Source organism: Agelaius phoeniceus, chromosome 14 (genome assembly GCF_051311805.1).
Source record: "Agelaius phoeniceus isolate bAgePho1 chromosome 14, bAgePho1.hap1, whole genome shotgun sequence".
In the NCBI taxonomy this organism is placed as follows: Eukaryota; Metazoa; Chordata; class Aves; order Passeriformes; family Icteridae; genus Agelaius; species Agelaius phoeniceus.
In genome coordinates this window covers 14091278-14109367 of record NC_135278.1, presented here as the reverse complement: position 1 = coordinate 14109367, position 18090 = coordinate 14091278, and the positions used below count along the sequence as shown (strand labels likewise).

The following is an 18090-nucleotide window of genomic DNA, read 5'->3' as shown; positions in this document are numbered from 1 at the left end:
TTTATCTAAGGCTGATGGCATTTTGTGACTGTGGCTGTGTTTATTTCACCCACAGGGGTATTTCCCTGACACTATTAAATACCCCCACAACATCACCCACTTCATGCCCACCAGTCCCTCTGTATCACTGTACTCACCTATCTCATTCTTTCAGTCTCTGCTGCCCCACTATGAATATCCATCCCTCACCCTCCCAAGGCTCTTTTTAATATGTTCTCTCCATTCTTAACCCCTCTTGCCATGGTGTTATCTAACTCAACAACTTGTGGTTTCCTCATTTCCATAGTTCTGTTCCACAGTACAATTTTCCCTTTCCCTCATTACCCTCCTCAGCCCTTTGAGGGTCACCCTGACAGTCCCCACTTTTCTTTGGACATATATTCCCATTAAAGTTCTCTTGGCTACAGTAAATCCTGGTCAGACAGCAGGATGATGTGCCTGCCTGGCACTGGAAAATTTGAGAACATGGAGCAGATGATTTTGAGCTCTCAGACACATTTTGGATATTGTTGGTTTTTTCCTTAACAGTATCCTGGTGCATGGCATTTGAAGCTGTTTGCTGCCCTTAGTGGCAAGGATATAATATAATATCTCCACAATAAAAATAAATAGCAAAATCCACATAGTTTAGTGCTGTAGTCAGATCCTGCAGGTGGCTTTTGTATTAAGAGAACGAGCATATTTGTGAGTAGATTTCCATTCAGAACTAGAAGTTTTGCTAAGAACTTTCACCTGAATTGCCTTTTAGGCAATTCTAGCCATGGAAAATAAAGGTATGGAAGCTGTTCCAAGCTGTGAAATGCTTGTGCTGAAGCACCAGACAAGGATTTTGGTGTAGGTTCTGTAAAAGTGTCGTATTGCTTTTCGAGAATGGTGGCAGCAAAAGGTGATTAACAGTCTATTCCTTTCACAGCTGCAGATCCTAATTTTCCAATGAATCAGACTGGTCACAATTATTAGAGATTAGGTTAAATTATTTGCATGTTTACATTCTCAGTCTTTGCAGGAGATGGCAATTCTGTACCACCTCACAGAAGGGTGTCATTATTGGCTGTGGTAGGCCATAGTGTAAGGGGCACAGGACTGTAAAAGGTATTTCTCCTCTGTAGTAGTACAAGATAAGGATTTTTTCTCTGGGTTTTTCAATATAAATACATATTAAAAAATCCTGTAAATATTTTATATACAATCTTGTGGGTCTTTTAACTCATCTCCATGCATCTTTGTGCATGTCAGCACAAAGTTCTTCATTAATAGTATCATTTCAGTGAAAGAAATGTAAGCATCAACAACAGTTGATGAGACACAGAGTCCCCAAACACAGAAAAATGGAATATGCTTGAGTCAGTCTTGATTAACAAAAAAGGTAAGGAGGTACTATAATAAATATTAAGGTACAGAAATAAGAGTTCTAATCAGTTATCTAGAAGCATCTACCCTCAACTGTTTGAGAGAATAATTCATCTAGGTGTATTCCCAACTAAGGTAGTTGAAATGTTGAAAAACCCTAACTTTTCTATCTTAACAGTTTCGACACCTAGCACTATGACAAAGAACTGTTTTATCCAGGGGGAAAATTAAGACCTTTTAAAATTTGGTGCTAGGAAAGACCCTGAAGCCCCCTGCATGTGTGAGACAAATATGTACAACAGTTATCGCAGAAAAATACTGTAAAGTAAGCACAAACTTTGATACTTTGATCACTTAGAGTGGGTTTGCACAAGTCAGTCCAAACCTGAACACTGTCAAGATCTCGGATCACGTCTTATAATGAGTTGTACAGCAGATTTCTGAATGCTGAGCCTACTTTCAGTGCAATCAAAGCCCTGGTACGTGCTTCAGCAGCTAGGGAAGGCTGGGGAGAACACTGGGAAAGCCTGCGGGACTCAGGTCGGACAGGAGCTAATCTTGAAGCAGGCTGTAAAACATTTTCCCCACTGAGACGGGCAAACGGCGCCGGGTTTGTGACCGGGGCGGGACTCGAACCCGGACCCTGCTCAGGTCACGGCCTGGCCACGCCCCCGCGGCGCGCGCGTCCTAGCGACCGTTGCGGCGTTTCAAACACACACACGCTCCTCCCACAGCCAATCAGTGCGCGCGCCGGCCCCGGGGGCTGTCGGGAGCTCTCCCGCCGCCGAAGCAGTGCCGGGGTGCGGAGCCACCGCGCTTGCGCCGTTCGAGGCGGGCGGTGCTGCTTGCGCCCCGATCCCCGCGCATGCGTAGTGCGCGGCAGCGGCGGGCGCGGAGCGCGGTCGGCATCGAGGGAAGCACCGGGAGCAGCGGGAGCGCTCCCACCGCCACCGCGGGCAGCGGCACCGTCTGCAGCCGCTGGAGGAATTGGCCGCCCCCGGGCCGTCCCCGGGATGCGGCGCTGCTGCGGCCGCCCCCCCCGCCGGGCTCGGCGCGCCCCCGGGCTGAGCCCGCGGCGCCGCCCGCGGGGCCTGTAGGGCCGGGGCAGCGGCGGCCCGAGGAGCCGCGGCGGCCGCTGGCAGTGAATGGGCGCCGCGGCGGGGCGGAGGAGCCGGAGCCGCCGCCGCCGCCGCGATGGCTCAGGAGAAGATGGAGCTGGACCTGGAGCTGCCGCCGGGGAGCGCCGCGGCCCCGGGCGACGGCGGCGGCCTGAGGCGGTCGAACAGCGCCCCGCTCATCCACGGGCTCAGGTGAGGGGCCCGGGGGGCTCATCCAGCCCCGGGGTCGCCGCTGCCCGCCGGGGGCCTGGGCCAGGCCCGGCGCTCCCTCAGCGGCCTGTGGATCGTGTCCCTTGTCCCACGGGGCCGGGGCCGCCGGTGCCCCCTTGTCCCCTTCCACTGCTCGCCGCGCTCCCGGCGACAGCAGCGCTCCCGTTCAAATAAAATGGTGTTTGCAGCGCTCTGGAGGCTGCAGCGCGTGTCACAGCACTGTGGAGCTTTAAGTAAGGCGCACCCAAAAAAGCTGTTCACAAAACTTTGTTTTCTCCCCCTGCAGTGACAACTCCCAGGTGTTTCAGCCTTACGTGTTGCGGACTCGCAGGAACAGCACAACAGTTATGAGCCGCCATGGAATGGTGAGGAATCTTAAGCATGTCATGTTTACACACTACAGGGAATAATTGGAGAGAGAAATGAAGTTAAACTTGATTTGTATTTGCACTAAGTATCCTAGCAAACTTCCAAGCTGCAGAATAAGCATTTTTTCACCTCACTGCAATATATACTGAAATAATACTGGTGTGTTGACTGTCCCCAAGAAGACAAGAGTAGTTGACATTTTATGTGACTCCCCATATTAAGTCAAATTTTAAAGTTAATTTAAGCCTCTGTTAGAAGAGTAAAATGCTGTCAGAATTAAAAGTCTTGAAAGAGTGTTTTACTGTGTTCTGAAAATGGACTGTCACAGTTTTTGTTGACCTGTTTGACATCGTGCTCTTTTTTTGCAAAGGCAGAACACTAGACCTCAGAAAATCACTGAAAGAAGAGAAATTTATTTGTTGCTCTCTGGTAGTGTACACTACTGCAGTTGTTTAACTTTTCAGAAATATTCCATTTCTTTTTTTCTACCCTCTCCTCTTCAGGTGAGGGATTTATGTGTTCCTTCCACTGAAATTTGTCTGTTGTATCTGAGGATAGTGAAGATTGAATATTGCTTTTCTCAAAACCTTGAAGTCTTGACATAAGTTTCCTCCATGTCTTCTGTTCAGGAAACGTGACAGGGATTTTTAATTCAAAGTCTTCTGTTGTGAGACTTCTTAAGAATCCAGAATTTTGGAGCATGTCAGTAGGTGTGACACTGGACACACGGCCATCCTGAGTGGGAGCTGTTGGCCCATTTATATGTGGTGTTAGAGTTCCAGAGAAATGAAATGCATAAAATTGCACACAATTGAAAACTTGCAGAAGTTAAGCTTTAGGGAGTGTTGTTCAAGATTGGGTTGAAGCATTGAGATTTCTCCTTTGCCATAGCCAGCAGGTTGAGTAAGGTGTCCTGCAGGAGTTTGTCATATCCTGGCCAGTGAGGAATTGTGTAACAATCACAGTTTCATTTGTAGTATCTCCCTTGTCTAAATGGCATCTGTAGCTATTTGTGCACTGGAGATGCTGAGCAGTATCTGCCTGCAAGTCAGATCCGTGCCACTTGCTGAGTGATACAAGGAATTTGTGAGTGGTAAAACAAGTCTTTTCTCTTGAAGGTCAGTGTTTGCTTTTTTGCAACATTGTTTGAGTCATCCACATGTAGCTGTGCAGCTCATTTTGAACTCCCTAAGAATGAAGCTGATGGTAAACATGTGTGCATGCAAGCAGTTGTGTGTGATTTAATCATTGTGGCTGTCACTTTTTTCCCCAGTTTTTGTCATCATCTCCTATTCGTATTCCTAGCAGCCGACTTCATCAGATCAGGAGGGTAAGTGGAGTTTTTATCTGTGTGTTCAGTAACAGAATGAAGAGTACTGTATGATATTGAAGTGGGGGTTTCTTTCCTATTGAGTATTTCAAGTACTAAAGAAAACTGATATTTCTTAAGAGTTAATTCCAACAAGGAAGTGGCCTTGCAAGGCTTATTGTTGTGTTTAAGCTACCTTGCATCTTAGAAGTATTTCATTTGAGAGAAGCAATGAGCTGGACTGGTGGCTGTCCTGTCTCTCTGTGTAGTGGTTCTGCTGTTCATTTTTCAATCCTGATGGCAAATAATGGAATCACAAGAGTTCTTTCAAGTACCTGTGATGAGTCAAATGTTATGGGAAAACTTAGGACATTTATCTCTTGCAGGAGGAAGGAGTGGATTTAATGAACAGAGAAGCAGCACATGAAAGGTGAGTGTTACTGAAAGAAGGTGATAAAATAGCCAGAGTTATCCTCTTTGTAGCTACTGATGGGGTTTTTTGTATTCTAGGGAAGTGCAGACAGCAATGCAGATAAGCCAGTCATGGGAGGAAAGCTTGAGCCTGGTAATCTTTTTATAGATGTTTCCTATTTAATTCCACTTTTACACTCAAATGACGAATTTAAGGGAAAGAGAGGAATTAACTGTGAAAATAATTTAAGAAGAATTTAAGCCCATCTGCTTTAGCTACTTTGTGCATTTGACCCAATGACTTTCCATTAGAAGGTTGTGCCTTGGATTTCAAGGTAATGTCCTGTGCCAGTGTTAAATCTGAAACTTTGTATTCACAGAGCGACAATGACTTGGACAAGTCTGAGAAATCTTTTTCCCCAAAGAGAATAGACTTCGTTCCAGTTTCACCTGCACCTTCACCTACAAGAGGAATAGGAAAGGTAGGATAAGTGAAATACCAGGCTGAGACAATATTTCAGAATTCTGGACCAAGCTAAACTGTCAGGATTTGTAACTTCACAAATTGTTTCATAGTTTAAAAAACCCCAGAGCAACACACCTGAACGAGCACCAAGAAAGCCAAATCCATATTTTGTTGGTTTCTTAGAATCAAATGGTTGCCATCTGGGAGCCTGCAGAGTTTAAGCAGTGAAACACTGGATGATTTTAGTTGCTGTGCTGGGTGGGTTGGGGTTCTGGTTCAAGGGAAGCTGGAACAGGTCATGAAAATAGTCATAGACAGCATCTCCAGGTGCAGAAGTGAGGGGATTTTGGGGAACAAGCACCAAAATTGGACTCCAAATCTGTATGGTGAGAGATGAAATGTGTCCATCAGTTATGGAAAGGAAGGCACAAATGTTCTCTGAAGGAGGACTTGGGTGTGTTGAACTTGTACTGAAAATTGGTGGCAGATGCCAGAGAAAGAGCTGGATGTTAGATAAACCACCTTTCCAGTGAGGATTGGAAAACTGAAATGTAGCACAGAGAAGCTGGCATTGGGTTTGAAGATGAGCTGCTTGACCTTGTTGGCACCTCTTGTGTGATTCTGCTTTTGTACAGAAAAGGAGCAATCTCTGTGCTCCCACCAGACTGGTGCATGTAGCAGCCATGTATGAGGCTGGGTAAATGTGTTCTGGGAAAACACTGATGCTGCCAGCTGGTTCTGCACCTTTGGAATTCTGACTGTAAAGCACTAGCAGATAACTTGACAGAAAGATTTTTGTGCTTAGCTAGAAGCATTCGTGGACTAAACTCAAATTAGCTGCAGAATCACAGAGCTAAATATTCTGTTTTACTCTGGAATATTGTCAGTTTTCAGGGCAGATGTATTTTGAGTAAACTCAACTTGTTTGTTTCAAAAGCCCTTTGAAAGAAGTAAGTCCTGAGTACTGTACTGCTGTTTCTAAATGTAACAAAGAACAGAAACAATTCTTTTATTTAGAGAACAGTGTCGATTTCAATTTTACTTCTCTTGTGGGTTTCAATTTTAGCTTAATCTGAGCAGAATTGCATGGGCCAGTATGTTTTTAAATTAAATTCTAATACTTGTAAGATTATATTTGATAGTCTGAGTAATCTCTTGCTAGCTTTTCTTTAAGAATAAAAAGGGAATAGAATAGGGGATGTTTGTTTGGGAGGGTGGAGTGTCACATCTGAGTATTTTAAAGGAAATTCTCAATTATCTTTATTTGAACTTTCTTCCTGCAGCAATGTTTTTCACCATCATTGCAAATGTTTGTGAGCAGTAATGGATTACCTCCAAGCCCTATTCCCAGTCCAACAAGGCGATTCTGCAAGTAAGAAATGAGTCTCTGTCCTGCTAACATTGGAATTTAAGCCAAAGATGAATTCAAGCTGATGTTAAGGCATTAAAAGAGATTTCAGTTTTACAACTGCCAGAGCATTGCCATATAAAAATGCTCTGACAGTTCAACCTTTACCAATGGCAGCTTTATGTGTGTGCTCTTATAGAGCATGTGTCAGCTTTAAACTGGACTTGGTAACTTGGGGGGAAGTCCTCAGGTATTTCAAATTAACTTTGTCAGCAGATTGTTTTTACATAAATAAACTGCAAAATTTGGAAAAGGATTGAAATGAGGATGTGATTCACTAAGGGAAGGAGATGACCTTAGAAAATCGACAGCTTTCTGTGGCAGATAATTTGCTCTAATAGGGAGCCCTTATTTGTTATCTATGCATTTAGATTCCACAAGAATTCCAGTTGTGCAGGAATAGTTTTAAAGAATTCTTAATATGCTGTGGTTATGTTGATTTGATGCAAACTGGAACCTTTACAGGCCTGACTCTCAGTATTCTCTCTTCAGCAGGAGGAGTCAAAGTCCAATCAACTGTATCAGGCCCAGTGTTCTTGGCCCCATAAAAAGAAAAGGTAGGTGTATTTACCTTACCTTAATATGGATGTCGTTTTCTAGCTGGATACTTCTTTTGTTGTTGTTATTCTGTAATTATAATGCACTTGTATCCACAGTGAACTGGAATTTGCCTAGCATAACTCAAAAATACAATGTAAAGTAGCTAATCTAAAACACAGGAATGAAAAACTTAAAAAACAGCTACTGTTTGACAGATGCAAACTTTGTTATACACGAGATTAAATGGCAGAGCTTACAAATGTTCAAAACATTCCTCCAAGCACCACTGAACAGTGCACACCCTTCAGATCATCTTAGGAATGTTGCTTATCATGCAGTATCTTCTAAACTTAGTACTGAATGTTTGTTTTCACTCTGAGAGTTCAGAAGGTGAGTGTTTAGAGAAATGGAATAGATCAGTGCCCTCTCCTCCTGAAGGAGGAAAATGCATTCTTTCCTGGAACTGTTCCTTTTTACAGATTTACAAGTAACATCCTCAAACAAATCTCCACAGTAGAACTGTAAAAATGAGATATTCTTAAAGTGTAGCTTTAGCTGTGCTTGTCCTTTCTGCCTTTTTTTTTTTAACTTAGGCATTCTTAACTGCACCAAAAACATCCTTTTATTGTACAAGACTTACATTTAGGCTTTGAGAAAAGTTACTGGTTTTGTTTGGCTTTTTTTTAAGTACTGCTTGTCTTGTCAGATGAAGAACGTTATCTAACTGATACTGATTTGACAGTGGAGAGAGAGAAGTTTTCTCACAGATGTCAGTTCTGTCTTGGTTTTTATTTTCTGTGAATTTTAGAGGCACTAAAATTGATCAAAAGTTTATCAAACTAAATGATCAATAAGGAATAAATATCCACACTTACACTTTACACAAATTGTAAAAGCAGTGCAGGTAGACAGACTGGCCTTTCCTCACCAAATCCATGTGCTCCCATGGCACATCTTTTACAAAGTGGAGGCATGAGTTTTCCTTATCTTTCTTGAAATATCAAGGAATTTTCAAAATGCTGCTTAATTTTGGATCATCTAATCCATATAAATCAACTTAGTTTCTTTTTTTAAATATGTGGTCCTGGTTTTTTCTGAATTTCAGCCATAGATTTACAGTAGGAGAAGGAAAGCCATGAACAGAAGAACTTTTCACTGCCATAGGGGATTTATATTGGTGGACCCTGCAATGTATTGTAGCAGTGCAGATTTGTCTCTGTGAAATTTAAGGGGCAAAAGTGTTGGTGTTTTGTTCATTTTTCTGCATGACCAAGTATTTTATAAATGTTTTTTGCCCATTCTGCTTGCTAGAACCAATTATTCCTTGCCTTAAGATAGGAATATATCCCTGTGGGGTGAAGGAAATGGGACTTTTGGAAGTTACCAGTCCTCTATAAATGTAGCAGTGTGATTCTGTTGCAGAATGTATAGACTGGTTTGGTGTAATGTTCAGCTTCTGTCAGGTTTTTGAACTGACTCTGCAACTGCTGCCCAGTGTAGGTAAAAGCCAGAAAAATTGTTCCCATTTCATGCTTTTTTCCCCCAAAGTAAGAATGAAAATATACTGTAGGTGAGAGGGTTTGGATTTTTAAAATTTATTTTCAAGTTCATGATATTTTCAAATGTGTGTTGTAGAGCAGCTATTAGTGAGCCAGCTCATCCTCAGTGCAGATTATACTAAAGAGATTACATGAATTCTCCCCATCATATTTAATCTCTTAATGTCTGTAGATGATTACAGGTACAAAGATAGTCTGATCCATGATGAGTAAGTGGAAATGCTTCCACATTACAGATTTATTCCATTCAGCTTTCCTGCAAAGGTGTACCCATGCATCAGAATTCATTGTACAGGGGAGGGTGAAACTGAACCCAGCTGTCATTCTTATTTTCACAATCACTAACAATTTTAAACTTCGTATTTTCACTTATATCAGTTACCTCATCTCAACTGTTTACTTAAAATAAGTCATGGTAATTAGTTTGCTTTGGATTATTTTGTCTGATTGCAGTACAAGTAGCAAGTTTTATGTCTTTGAGATCATTGTAGCCCCTCAGATACTGCTGGAATTTTAGCTAAGGATGGACTGGATGGTCTAACAAAAGCTATCATCAAATTAATGTCTTAGCCAGGTGCTTGGTTGGCTGAATTAGAGAACTGGTGTTACAAATGCAACCTTGGAGTGTTGTAGGTCAAACTTCTCTTTTACAGCAGGCAAATATTAAAAGTATATTGCAGAGACTCAAGTGAGTTTGATTGTTTGCACTGTTTTCCTTAGGTGAAATGGAAACTGAAAGTCAGCCAAAGAGACTTTTCCAAGGAACAACCAACATGCTTTCTCCAGATGTTACACATCTGACAGATCTCAGTTCATGGTAAAATATTTCACGTGCCCTGAAATGCCAGAACAGGGAATGTGCTTTTATCACAAGTTTTCTAGTTGTTTTTTTTTCCAGGAAAAAAATACTTTGTCTGTATCTTGTGGATGTGTAATAATGGAAGCTCTCCTGTGGTGGTGTCCTGTGACAATGGTCCTTCTCCTTTGATCAATTCTTCCTGAACAGACTCTAGCCTAGATTTTGGGTATCAAAGCTTTTACACTGAATATAATTGTTACAAATCCCTGTTGATTCATAAGCAAAGTTACCTCAGTTCATCCTTACAATATGTTGTAGGCAGTGATCATACGGTGTCTGTGGCACTTCACTGAATACTTAGAAAATGTGTGTGGGTACTTAATTGTTCTTGTCCCTAAGTTCATGATTTTTAGTCTTATCTTTCTTTATTACAATCATAAAATACCAAGGTTTGTTTTTTATTGAGTCAGAGACTAAGTATTCAAAAATATCAGCTGTTACTGCTGTAATTTCAGAATTTCACTACGGACTTGAAACTGCCTAGATGGTTTTTTTCATGTTGCTTCCCTCTAAATTGGAAAAGCATCAATTTATGTGCCTTCTGGGATCTTGTATCTAGACTGCAAAATCCAAACCCAGGAATTCTGTGAGAAAAATAGGTTTCAATCTTGATTTGAGTAGTGCCATGTTAAAGAGCATACCAGCTAATTAGTGACATCTTTGCTGCAGTACTGATTAATTTATTATTTTTCCTTTACTATAAGATTTTAAGTTTTTATATTTACTTGTTGTCACCTCCCTTCTATGATTAAAACCAGCTTCATAATTGATTCTGCATGTTATAAAAACCCAATAATTCTGCTCCTCGTTCCCATGAGGAGCAGGAATATCTCTAACATGCTACAGAAAACAAGGAGTTTTCAGGGCTGCCAGTCTTGCAGTAAAGACTGAGTGGTAGTATAGGTCTCCTACAAGTGCTGTCCAAGGGGGAGGCTTTGCTCAGAGCCCCGTGGCCCTGCACTAAAGGACCTTTCTCCCTTTCCCCAGCCTGTCCTCGGATATTCTGGACGGGAGCAGCAGCAGCGTCGGCTCCTCCTCCGATTCCCTGACTAAAGGCAGCATCACCACGGAGTCTCCAGTGACGTGCTCCAACTCCTGCTCCTCGTTCATTCTCATGGATGACTTCTCACCCAAGTGACTTTACCAAGTCCTGAGTCAGTGTCTGGCTGTGCTGTCCCCTTCCTGTACACTCGTACAGAGAAATGAACTCTGATCCTTGAACCATTCATATGAGGTTTATTAAAAGGAAAAATTGTTGTTACTGTAATCCTTGGCTACTTTCCAGTGATTTTTTTTTTAATTTATCCATTTAATGGACATTGTAGACCATATTAATGTCTGGTTTTGCGAATTTATTTTTTAAACAAGATGTCTGCTGATATTATACTAACTTTTGCTTTCAGGAACTTGCATACACTTTTTGATTCCAGGAATAGGTATCTACCTATTAGTGTTGCAATTTTTAGGAATGTACTTCTATCATTATCACGGTCGCTATGTCTAGGGAAATAACTTGGTTTGGAAGGATTTGAAAATACTAATTTATTCTCTGGCACTTCTACTATTGAGTAAAATTACTCTTGCTTTTTTTTTTTTGTTCAGTCACTAGCCTCAAATTCCTTTATGGAAGGGAGAAAAAATATTTTATTTCCTTAGTGCTGCTAGTCATTTTTATGAATTCATTTATAGAAGACCACATTGAGTGTGGAAATCTCACTCTATTACATTCAACTAAAAACCCCACAGCAAAATAACTAATGACTGTCACTTTTGCCATCAGTGAAGAAATAATAATACTCTGCAAACAATTAAATTAGCTGCATAGTTCTCTTCCCAGAACATTTGTCCTACAGATTGTATGAAATAAGGTCATTATTCAGCAAGATTTGGCCAGAAAAAAAATAATCCACTCCTCGATTGAAGACATACAGTGCAGATAACTAAGTTAATTAAACTACTGTGTAGGAGAACCATGTATGGCACCATCGATGTCTCCTGTGGCATTGAGGTCATAAGTATTTTTGTGCCTTAGGGGACATTGTTACAAAATTATGGAATGTAAACCAGAGGGGTGGGTGGGGAAAGTCCTTTGTGTACAGCTTGTTTATAGAGTGCTTACCAAGCCTGTCGGGGGTGCTGCTTCCCTTTGTGTTCCTTGTGAGGTGTGGAGGTGCTGGGGCAGCCCCAGCTCTGAGGGGCAGCCAGGGTGAGACCCTTTGCAGCTGCTCGGGGCAGGGTTTGTCCCTTTCCTGGTCATGAGCAGAGCAAACAGCTCAGCAAACGTTGGATTCCTTAGGAAAGGCTTTGGATTGGATACAAGCTCTGCAAATTGCTTGGTGAAGGAGTTCCCTTTGAGCTATGAGTAGTCTTGATACAGTACCTTGGTCAGTCTGAGGTAGAAACAGATATTTTACTTTTTAAAGACTATAACGGGGCAAAATAAATCCGTTTGTAATCTACTGTGTTATGCTATTTATTATTTATAACTCTGTAAAAAGTCTGTGGTGATGAATTATAGTATTTTTTTATGATTGAATAAGTTTTTTATGTTCAGTAATTGCTGGCTGGTTTGTATTTAATACGCAACGTTGTCTGCCAGAATCATAAGCTTCCATTTTTGAATGTTTGTAACATAAATGCTTTTGTTACCTAAAAGTACAACTTGTGATCTTTCTGAAAGAAAATAGCACTGAATTTAAAGTAAGGTTATGTGCTTTAGATGTGAGCACAATCTCTGGCAATACTGTCTGGCTAAAAGGGAGGGGGAGAACTGTAGTTTTTTCTGTTCTGAAGAAGCCGTTGGGTATCCAGAAGACATGTACATACCAGATTATTTTTAAAAGTGTTTCCATTAAATTGTAAGAAGTACCAGAACGGGCCAACAGTGGCACTATTATTTGTATGATCATTTCCACCTGTGGAACATTAGTTCCCCACTTCAAATAAATGTGCATATTGTAAAATATTGTCCATTGGTGCCATTTTTAAATGAGCTCTACAGTATTGAATGTTAATTTTGTTTGTATATGCACAGTGCTATTTCTTGAACTTTTGATGTCTTAAGTCGCTTAATTATTTTTTTATTCATGTCTGTATCTTCTCTGCCTTCTTGGTGCTTAAGGAAGGCTGCTTTTCCATTTGCAAAATATTGATAAACAGTCTGTGATGAAATCCAACCCCTTACCTGTGCCCCGCTTCCCTTCCACCGTGCTTTTACTGGTACTGTGATGTGGAAATCTGAGGGGTGCCAGGAGGGGGAAACCTCTTGCATGCTTTCTTAAACCTGAGAAGAGCATAGCTATTGCTTCATTTTGGCTGATTTACCTGTACAATTGATGTATTCCAGATTTGTTTGTTAGTGGAGAGTCCTTTCTGAGTGCTGGCCTCTGTAAACATTCGAATGTAAGCTGCATAAAGCAAGCGCACAAACAGTCACTCTTGTTACAGCAGTTTTTTGTAGTGTTCTGGCTATTCCCCACTCTTGGAAGGTCTTGTACAAGACATTGCTCTTTTATAAAATATAAAATATATCCGTAATGCCCACTCTCGCTGTGTCTGTTGTTTCAGAACAAATGGATGTTGCTGTGTAACGGGCCCAGGTTCTCTTTCACACTCCTAGCACAACTTGCTAATTTTGAAGCAAAGTTTTCTAACATGCTGATTATTGATTCTTGCTCTTCACTGCCTTTGAGTTGCCACTGCTTAGAGGGTTCATTGATACTGCAGCATACTCTAAAACTGACTAGAAGTTGCATTTCTGGATTTGTTACCTGCCTTTGTCCGAGGGAATTAGACACCAGTTGGGAAAGAAGGCCAGCTGGTGCTAGTAGTCAGCTTTAATGTATAACTATTGACATTTAACAACTGGTTTTTATGACTTCACCAGACTTATTGTGGCTGAATTGCCGTGATGAGTGTCTGAGAATTCCTGTCTTTCCCCCACTTCCTTCTTTTTAAAAGGGATCATTAGTGCATATCTTTTGCTGAGAATCGCAGTGATGAGTTACCTTTAACGTTGTAATAGTTGAGAACTAAGTTAAAATACCTGTGTAATTCAAGCAGCATTTTAGATGGACTATTTTTAATATGTTAATTAGCACAGCATTACAGCAATGGTCTTTGCACAGCTCATTGACCAGCACTGCCTTTAGATTATATCCAGAGCACACTGAATCCTCATTTCATGGGTTTAAAATGCTGGAAGAATTTCACCAATGGTTTAGAAAAATGTGTGTGTCAGCTGTGGAACTCTGTATGTTTTGATAATATCAAGTGTTCTGCATCAGGAAATGGATCACAGTTTGCATGTTTCATTCTCCTTCATTGAATTTCAAATTGGGGGATCATGGGCCCAAAAGCCTGTATTTAAGGGGCTGTTCTTCTGACTGTATGTGATTAAATACTTTCTCCTACAATGGAAGTAATTAAACTGTCAGTGGGTGAGGATGTAAATCTGAGTCCTGCAGACTTTATTGGAAAACTCATTTTTGAATGGCTCGAGGAACTCTATACTGCATAAAAGCACTAAAGTGAGATTTTTTAAAAATTATTTTGTAAGTCATGATAAAAATAGAGAATCATTTTAATAATTCAAAATGCTAAAAAGATTTTAAATGCAAGTCTTTATCTTGGCATGTTTCTCCAGGCAGGTCTGTGTTGGGGGCTGTTTGCAGAGGTGGAACTTGAGCAGGCTCAGGCAGATTTGGAACTGAGGTTCTGGTGCACAAACACAATAGACTGGCCCAGGGAAATGATTTTTTGCAAATATTCACATTCTTATCTGTAGACCCTGCTAATACATTGTGTGACAACAAAGATGAGAACGTGTTTTTCCTGGAAGGAATTTTATCAGCATATAATTTTCCTGGTAACTTCATAATAAAAAAGCTTTGCATTAACATGAGTTCAAGAATTTCATGAAGTCGTAGGCCTGTTGCATTTGCTTTTTTTTGGAGTAAAGGCCAAGGAATATTTTTGGAGCTATACAAACTGCCCCTTGTATTCCAAAGCTATTACATGAATGGCAGCTGTCCATAGGAGATGGGAAGGATCTTTGCCTTTGCCCATCATTGAGTATTTTACTCTCTCTTGAGGCTTGTGAAGTAATCCTTAGCAAACTCAGTGTAAGATGGGTCACTGGAGGTAACAGAAGACCCAGTGAGAAGGAAGCAGTGATGTGCTCCCCTAATGATAAATGAAGAGTTTTAGCCTTGAGTTAATCTTACTCAGCTAATTTTCAAAGGAAAAAATGCATTCTTCAGACAACTGAGATTTTTCATGGTGCTCTGTTCAGACTTAGAGGAAAAGGTTCCTTGTGGGCAAGTCTAGGGCTGTGTTCCTTAATCCACTCCAAAAAGAGGGAGCTGTGCTTGCCCATCAGAATTGGAGTGGCATTCTCTCAGTTCCAGCTGGTTTTGAGGAGGGCAGGGGTTTGGTGTTTGGGTTTCCTTCAGGGCTGGTTATCTAATTCCCAAAGGTCCCAAGAAGGACCTTTGTCATCAGGCTAAAATCAGAAGTAGATCTTTTTTAGGGCAAGTCTGTTTTCTGAGGTAGTAATTCTGCTGCAGAGCTGGTTTAAGGGTGGCAGCTGGGGTTTGCTTCCCTGCAGGGACAGGGCTGCTGTTCCTACAAATGCAAAGGCACAGAAACCACTGCAAAGGGTCCCTGCACCTCCAGGCTCTCCTTCATCCCTTCAGAGTGGACTGGGCACTTGGCGGAAGTCTCTTGTTTCAATCCAAGCCCTTTTTGCATTCAAGCTGCTTTTTATTACTTGCTCTTAGATCTTAAAGCCTTATGGTTTGAGTCTTGCCTCTGATTATCACGGCAGGGCCAGCATTTTCTTTTTAAACCTGGAGCTTTTGGTTTGTTGTTCTTGCATGATGAAGTTTGGAGATGGAAAGGAGGTGGGTTCTTGCTATTAACAAAGAATGCAAGTTAGCTTGGATGATCACAAAAGACTGTGGGGGTTTAAAAGAAATGAGACCTGAAAACACAGAACAAAGAAATGCCTATTTTTAGTGAACCAATTTGGCTGGTTTGATACCAGGCTCCTTTTCTAAACACAGGCAATATTCTTCTGAGCATATTTTTAGTAGCAGCAAGAAAACCCAATGTGCTTCCACCTCCAAAGTCTTCTTACTGTAAAGTAAGAATTTATTACTGAAAGACCACAAAATTTGTTCATCTCTAACCAACCAGGCCAGGTCTCTCTTGGTCTCTGCCTAAGTTTGCAGTGACAGTCCCTGTGATTCAACAGGACAGTGAGTGACACCAGGCTCTCTGTCCAAAAAGCATCATCTTACACTGTACAAGAGTTCAAACACTCTTGTTCTTCCTTAGCTTATTTCTGAGGGCCATAAAATTTTATTACCTTCTATACAAACACAATTATGATTTAATTACTATAGGTTGCCTATCTTACTGAATAGCTGTGGTAAAATTCCTGGTGGTCTCTTGCCTGTCTCTTATCTTGGGGTATAAAAAAATTTGGTATTTTTGATTATTTTTCAGATGTGATATTTTCTGGAAGAATTTCCATTGTATTTTGATTCTGCAAGATGTTTGGATATAGTTTATGCAGAAGTAAGTCCTAATTGACAACATGAGTTAAATGAATCTTGGAGACAATGACATGAGATTTTTTTCAGAAGATGAGTAGCTTTAACCCCTCCATGACCTAATGAAACCTCCTGCATTCTGGCACCACTTTTGAACTACCACCAAAGTTGAGTAAGTTGGCAGAAGCTCCCAGCTATTACTTGTGTTTGGATAGTTTATAACACAGATTATGAAAACCCCATTGTGCTAGAACAAAAATATTTTCCTTCCCTCAAATAATTTTCAATTTAAATTTATCATGAGAACTGTAATCGTTTATCAATGCAATGTGTGCTCAATAATTTTTTCAGTATGCAAAAGTTAAGGCTTGTGATAGGCAGGTAGGAAGCAGGTGGTATTAAAAACTGTGGGCCCAAGTAAAATAAAGAATGTAATGGAAGTTAACTAATCCAGTATCTAAATAAAAATGTTGGATCTAGCCTCTGACAAAGTTCTACAAGCCCCTAACATTTTGGAAAAATTAATCTACTGCCATGAACTTAACAGCTCTCTCTCAACCCTAGTTAATGTCAACACTTTCCAATTTATGACCAGAACCTCCAAGAATTTGGAAGAAAATTAAATATGAAAAGGGGAACTAGAATAAAAATTCCTCTGTGCCTATGATGCATGAGTTCTGGTTTGAAAAATGTTACAAAGTACAGTGAGTTGGGACAAATATACTTTGAATAAGAGATGAGGATGTGCTGTGTAGAGTACGTGTAACATCTTGTTCATGTGCAAGAACAGACTGTGAAAGAAACAGCTCTGTGTGGGAGAAGCAACATCAAAGGCCCTGAAAGAACCAGTGCTGTAATAGAAAACATTTGCCTTTGAGGACTCTTTTTGCTTCTGGTCACTTCTTATTTTTTTCCTCTTTTTTTCCCCCTCCTGTATTAAAACACAGAAGGAGCATGGGTAGGGTGAGCTGGATGGGCAGCAAGGAGGGATATGGAGGGGCAGCTGAATTTCTGTGGGATTGCACAGCTTCCCTCCCACCCCCTTCATATGGAGTTTGCATCACCCTTAAAGGCTGTGGTTGTGTTTTTGGGGCAACCAAAGCAAGGCTGGAAGCTCAGCTCTGTGCCTTCAGCTGGAAAGTGAGCACATGGGATTGTCAGTTTGTCAGACGTGTCCTGCATGGGGGCAAAGCCCTTCCTGGGGGAATGAGAGGGGAATTAAGGGTGCAGGAGTGGGACAGAGGTGCTCCAGAAGCTCTGGGCACTGTGGGAGAGCACGAGGGAGCTGGTGGGACAAGGGACTGTAGATAAAATGTGGAAACCCAGAGCACACTGGGAATATTTCTCAGTCTTCTCTGGGGTGCCCTGACCCCCAGGGGAGCACTGACTTTGACCCTCATTCATAGGGTCAGGTCTATTTTCAGTAGAAAGTTTCCCAGACCTCAAGATAGACTGGAATCCACAAAAGTGTAAAATAGATTATACAGTAGTGTAGGTGTATCACTTGGTGAGAAATTTAGGGTTTGGGATTTTTAGTATGTTGTGGATGGAAGCAACTGGAGGGCACAGGGTGTTATCCTGGGTTTCTTCTTCATGCTTCTTCTTCCTTCTTCTTCTTGGGTTTGGGTGGCATTTTGTAATTTGGTAGAAAAGTCCCCCTTGCAGCTCTGTGGGATCAGTTATTGGGTTAAAAGGGAAAATACTGGGTGTCACCTCTTATTGAACAGTTGAGTCTTAAAAGACCCTATAACAAGAGACTGTTGGCCATTTTGTGCCTTCTAATGAAAAACTGCCCAACTCATAGTAGTGAGACTGTTTTACTGGTAAGAAATAACAAACACCTGAGTCTGAACATGAGCTACCATCTCAGGTGCCTTCAACGCAGACCCGGGGACACCCGCAGCTGGGACCCCACAATACAGCACCGTGAGTGA

General features: G+C 41.3%; 1 protein-coding gene and 1 non-coding gene across 2 annotated transcripts; both read left to right on the top strand.

Moving 5' to 3' along the window:
- The first annotated feature begins 2188 nt into the window (after positions 1 to 2188).
- PABIR2 (PABIR family member 2) lies at positions 2189 to 13142 on the top strand. Its single transcript, XM_054641374.2, has 10 exons — positions 2189 to 2660; positions 2965 to 3043; positions 4321 to 4377; positions 4743 to 4786; positions 4867 to 4921; positions 5148 to 5249; positions 6517 to 6605; positions 7134 to 7198; positions 9461 to 9557; positions 10587 to 13142. Exons 1-10 carry the CDS (start codon positions 2545 to 2547, stop codon positions 10735 to 10737), a joined length of 855 nt encoding a protein of 284 aa, XP_054497349.1. The 5' UTR covers positions 2189 to 2544; the 3' UTR covers positions 10738 to 13142.
- On the top strand, positions 10372 to 10515 carry LOC129126049 (small nucleolar RNA U109). The gene has a single exon (XR_008535035.1). It is a non-coding gene; the product is annotated as a small nucleolar RNA U109 (small nucleolar RNA).
- Positions 13143 to 18090: the final 4948 nt, after the last annotated feature.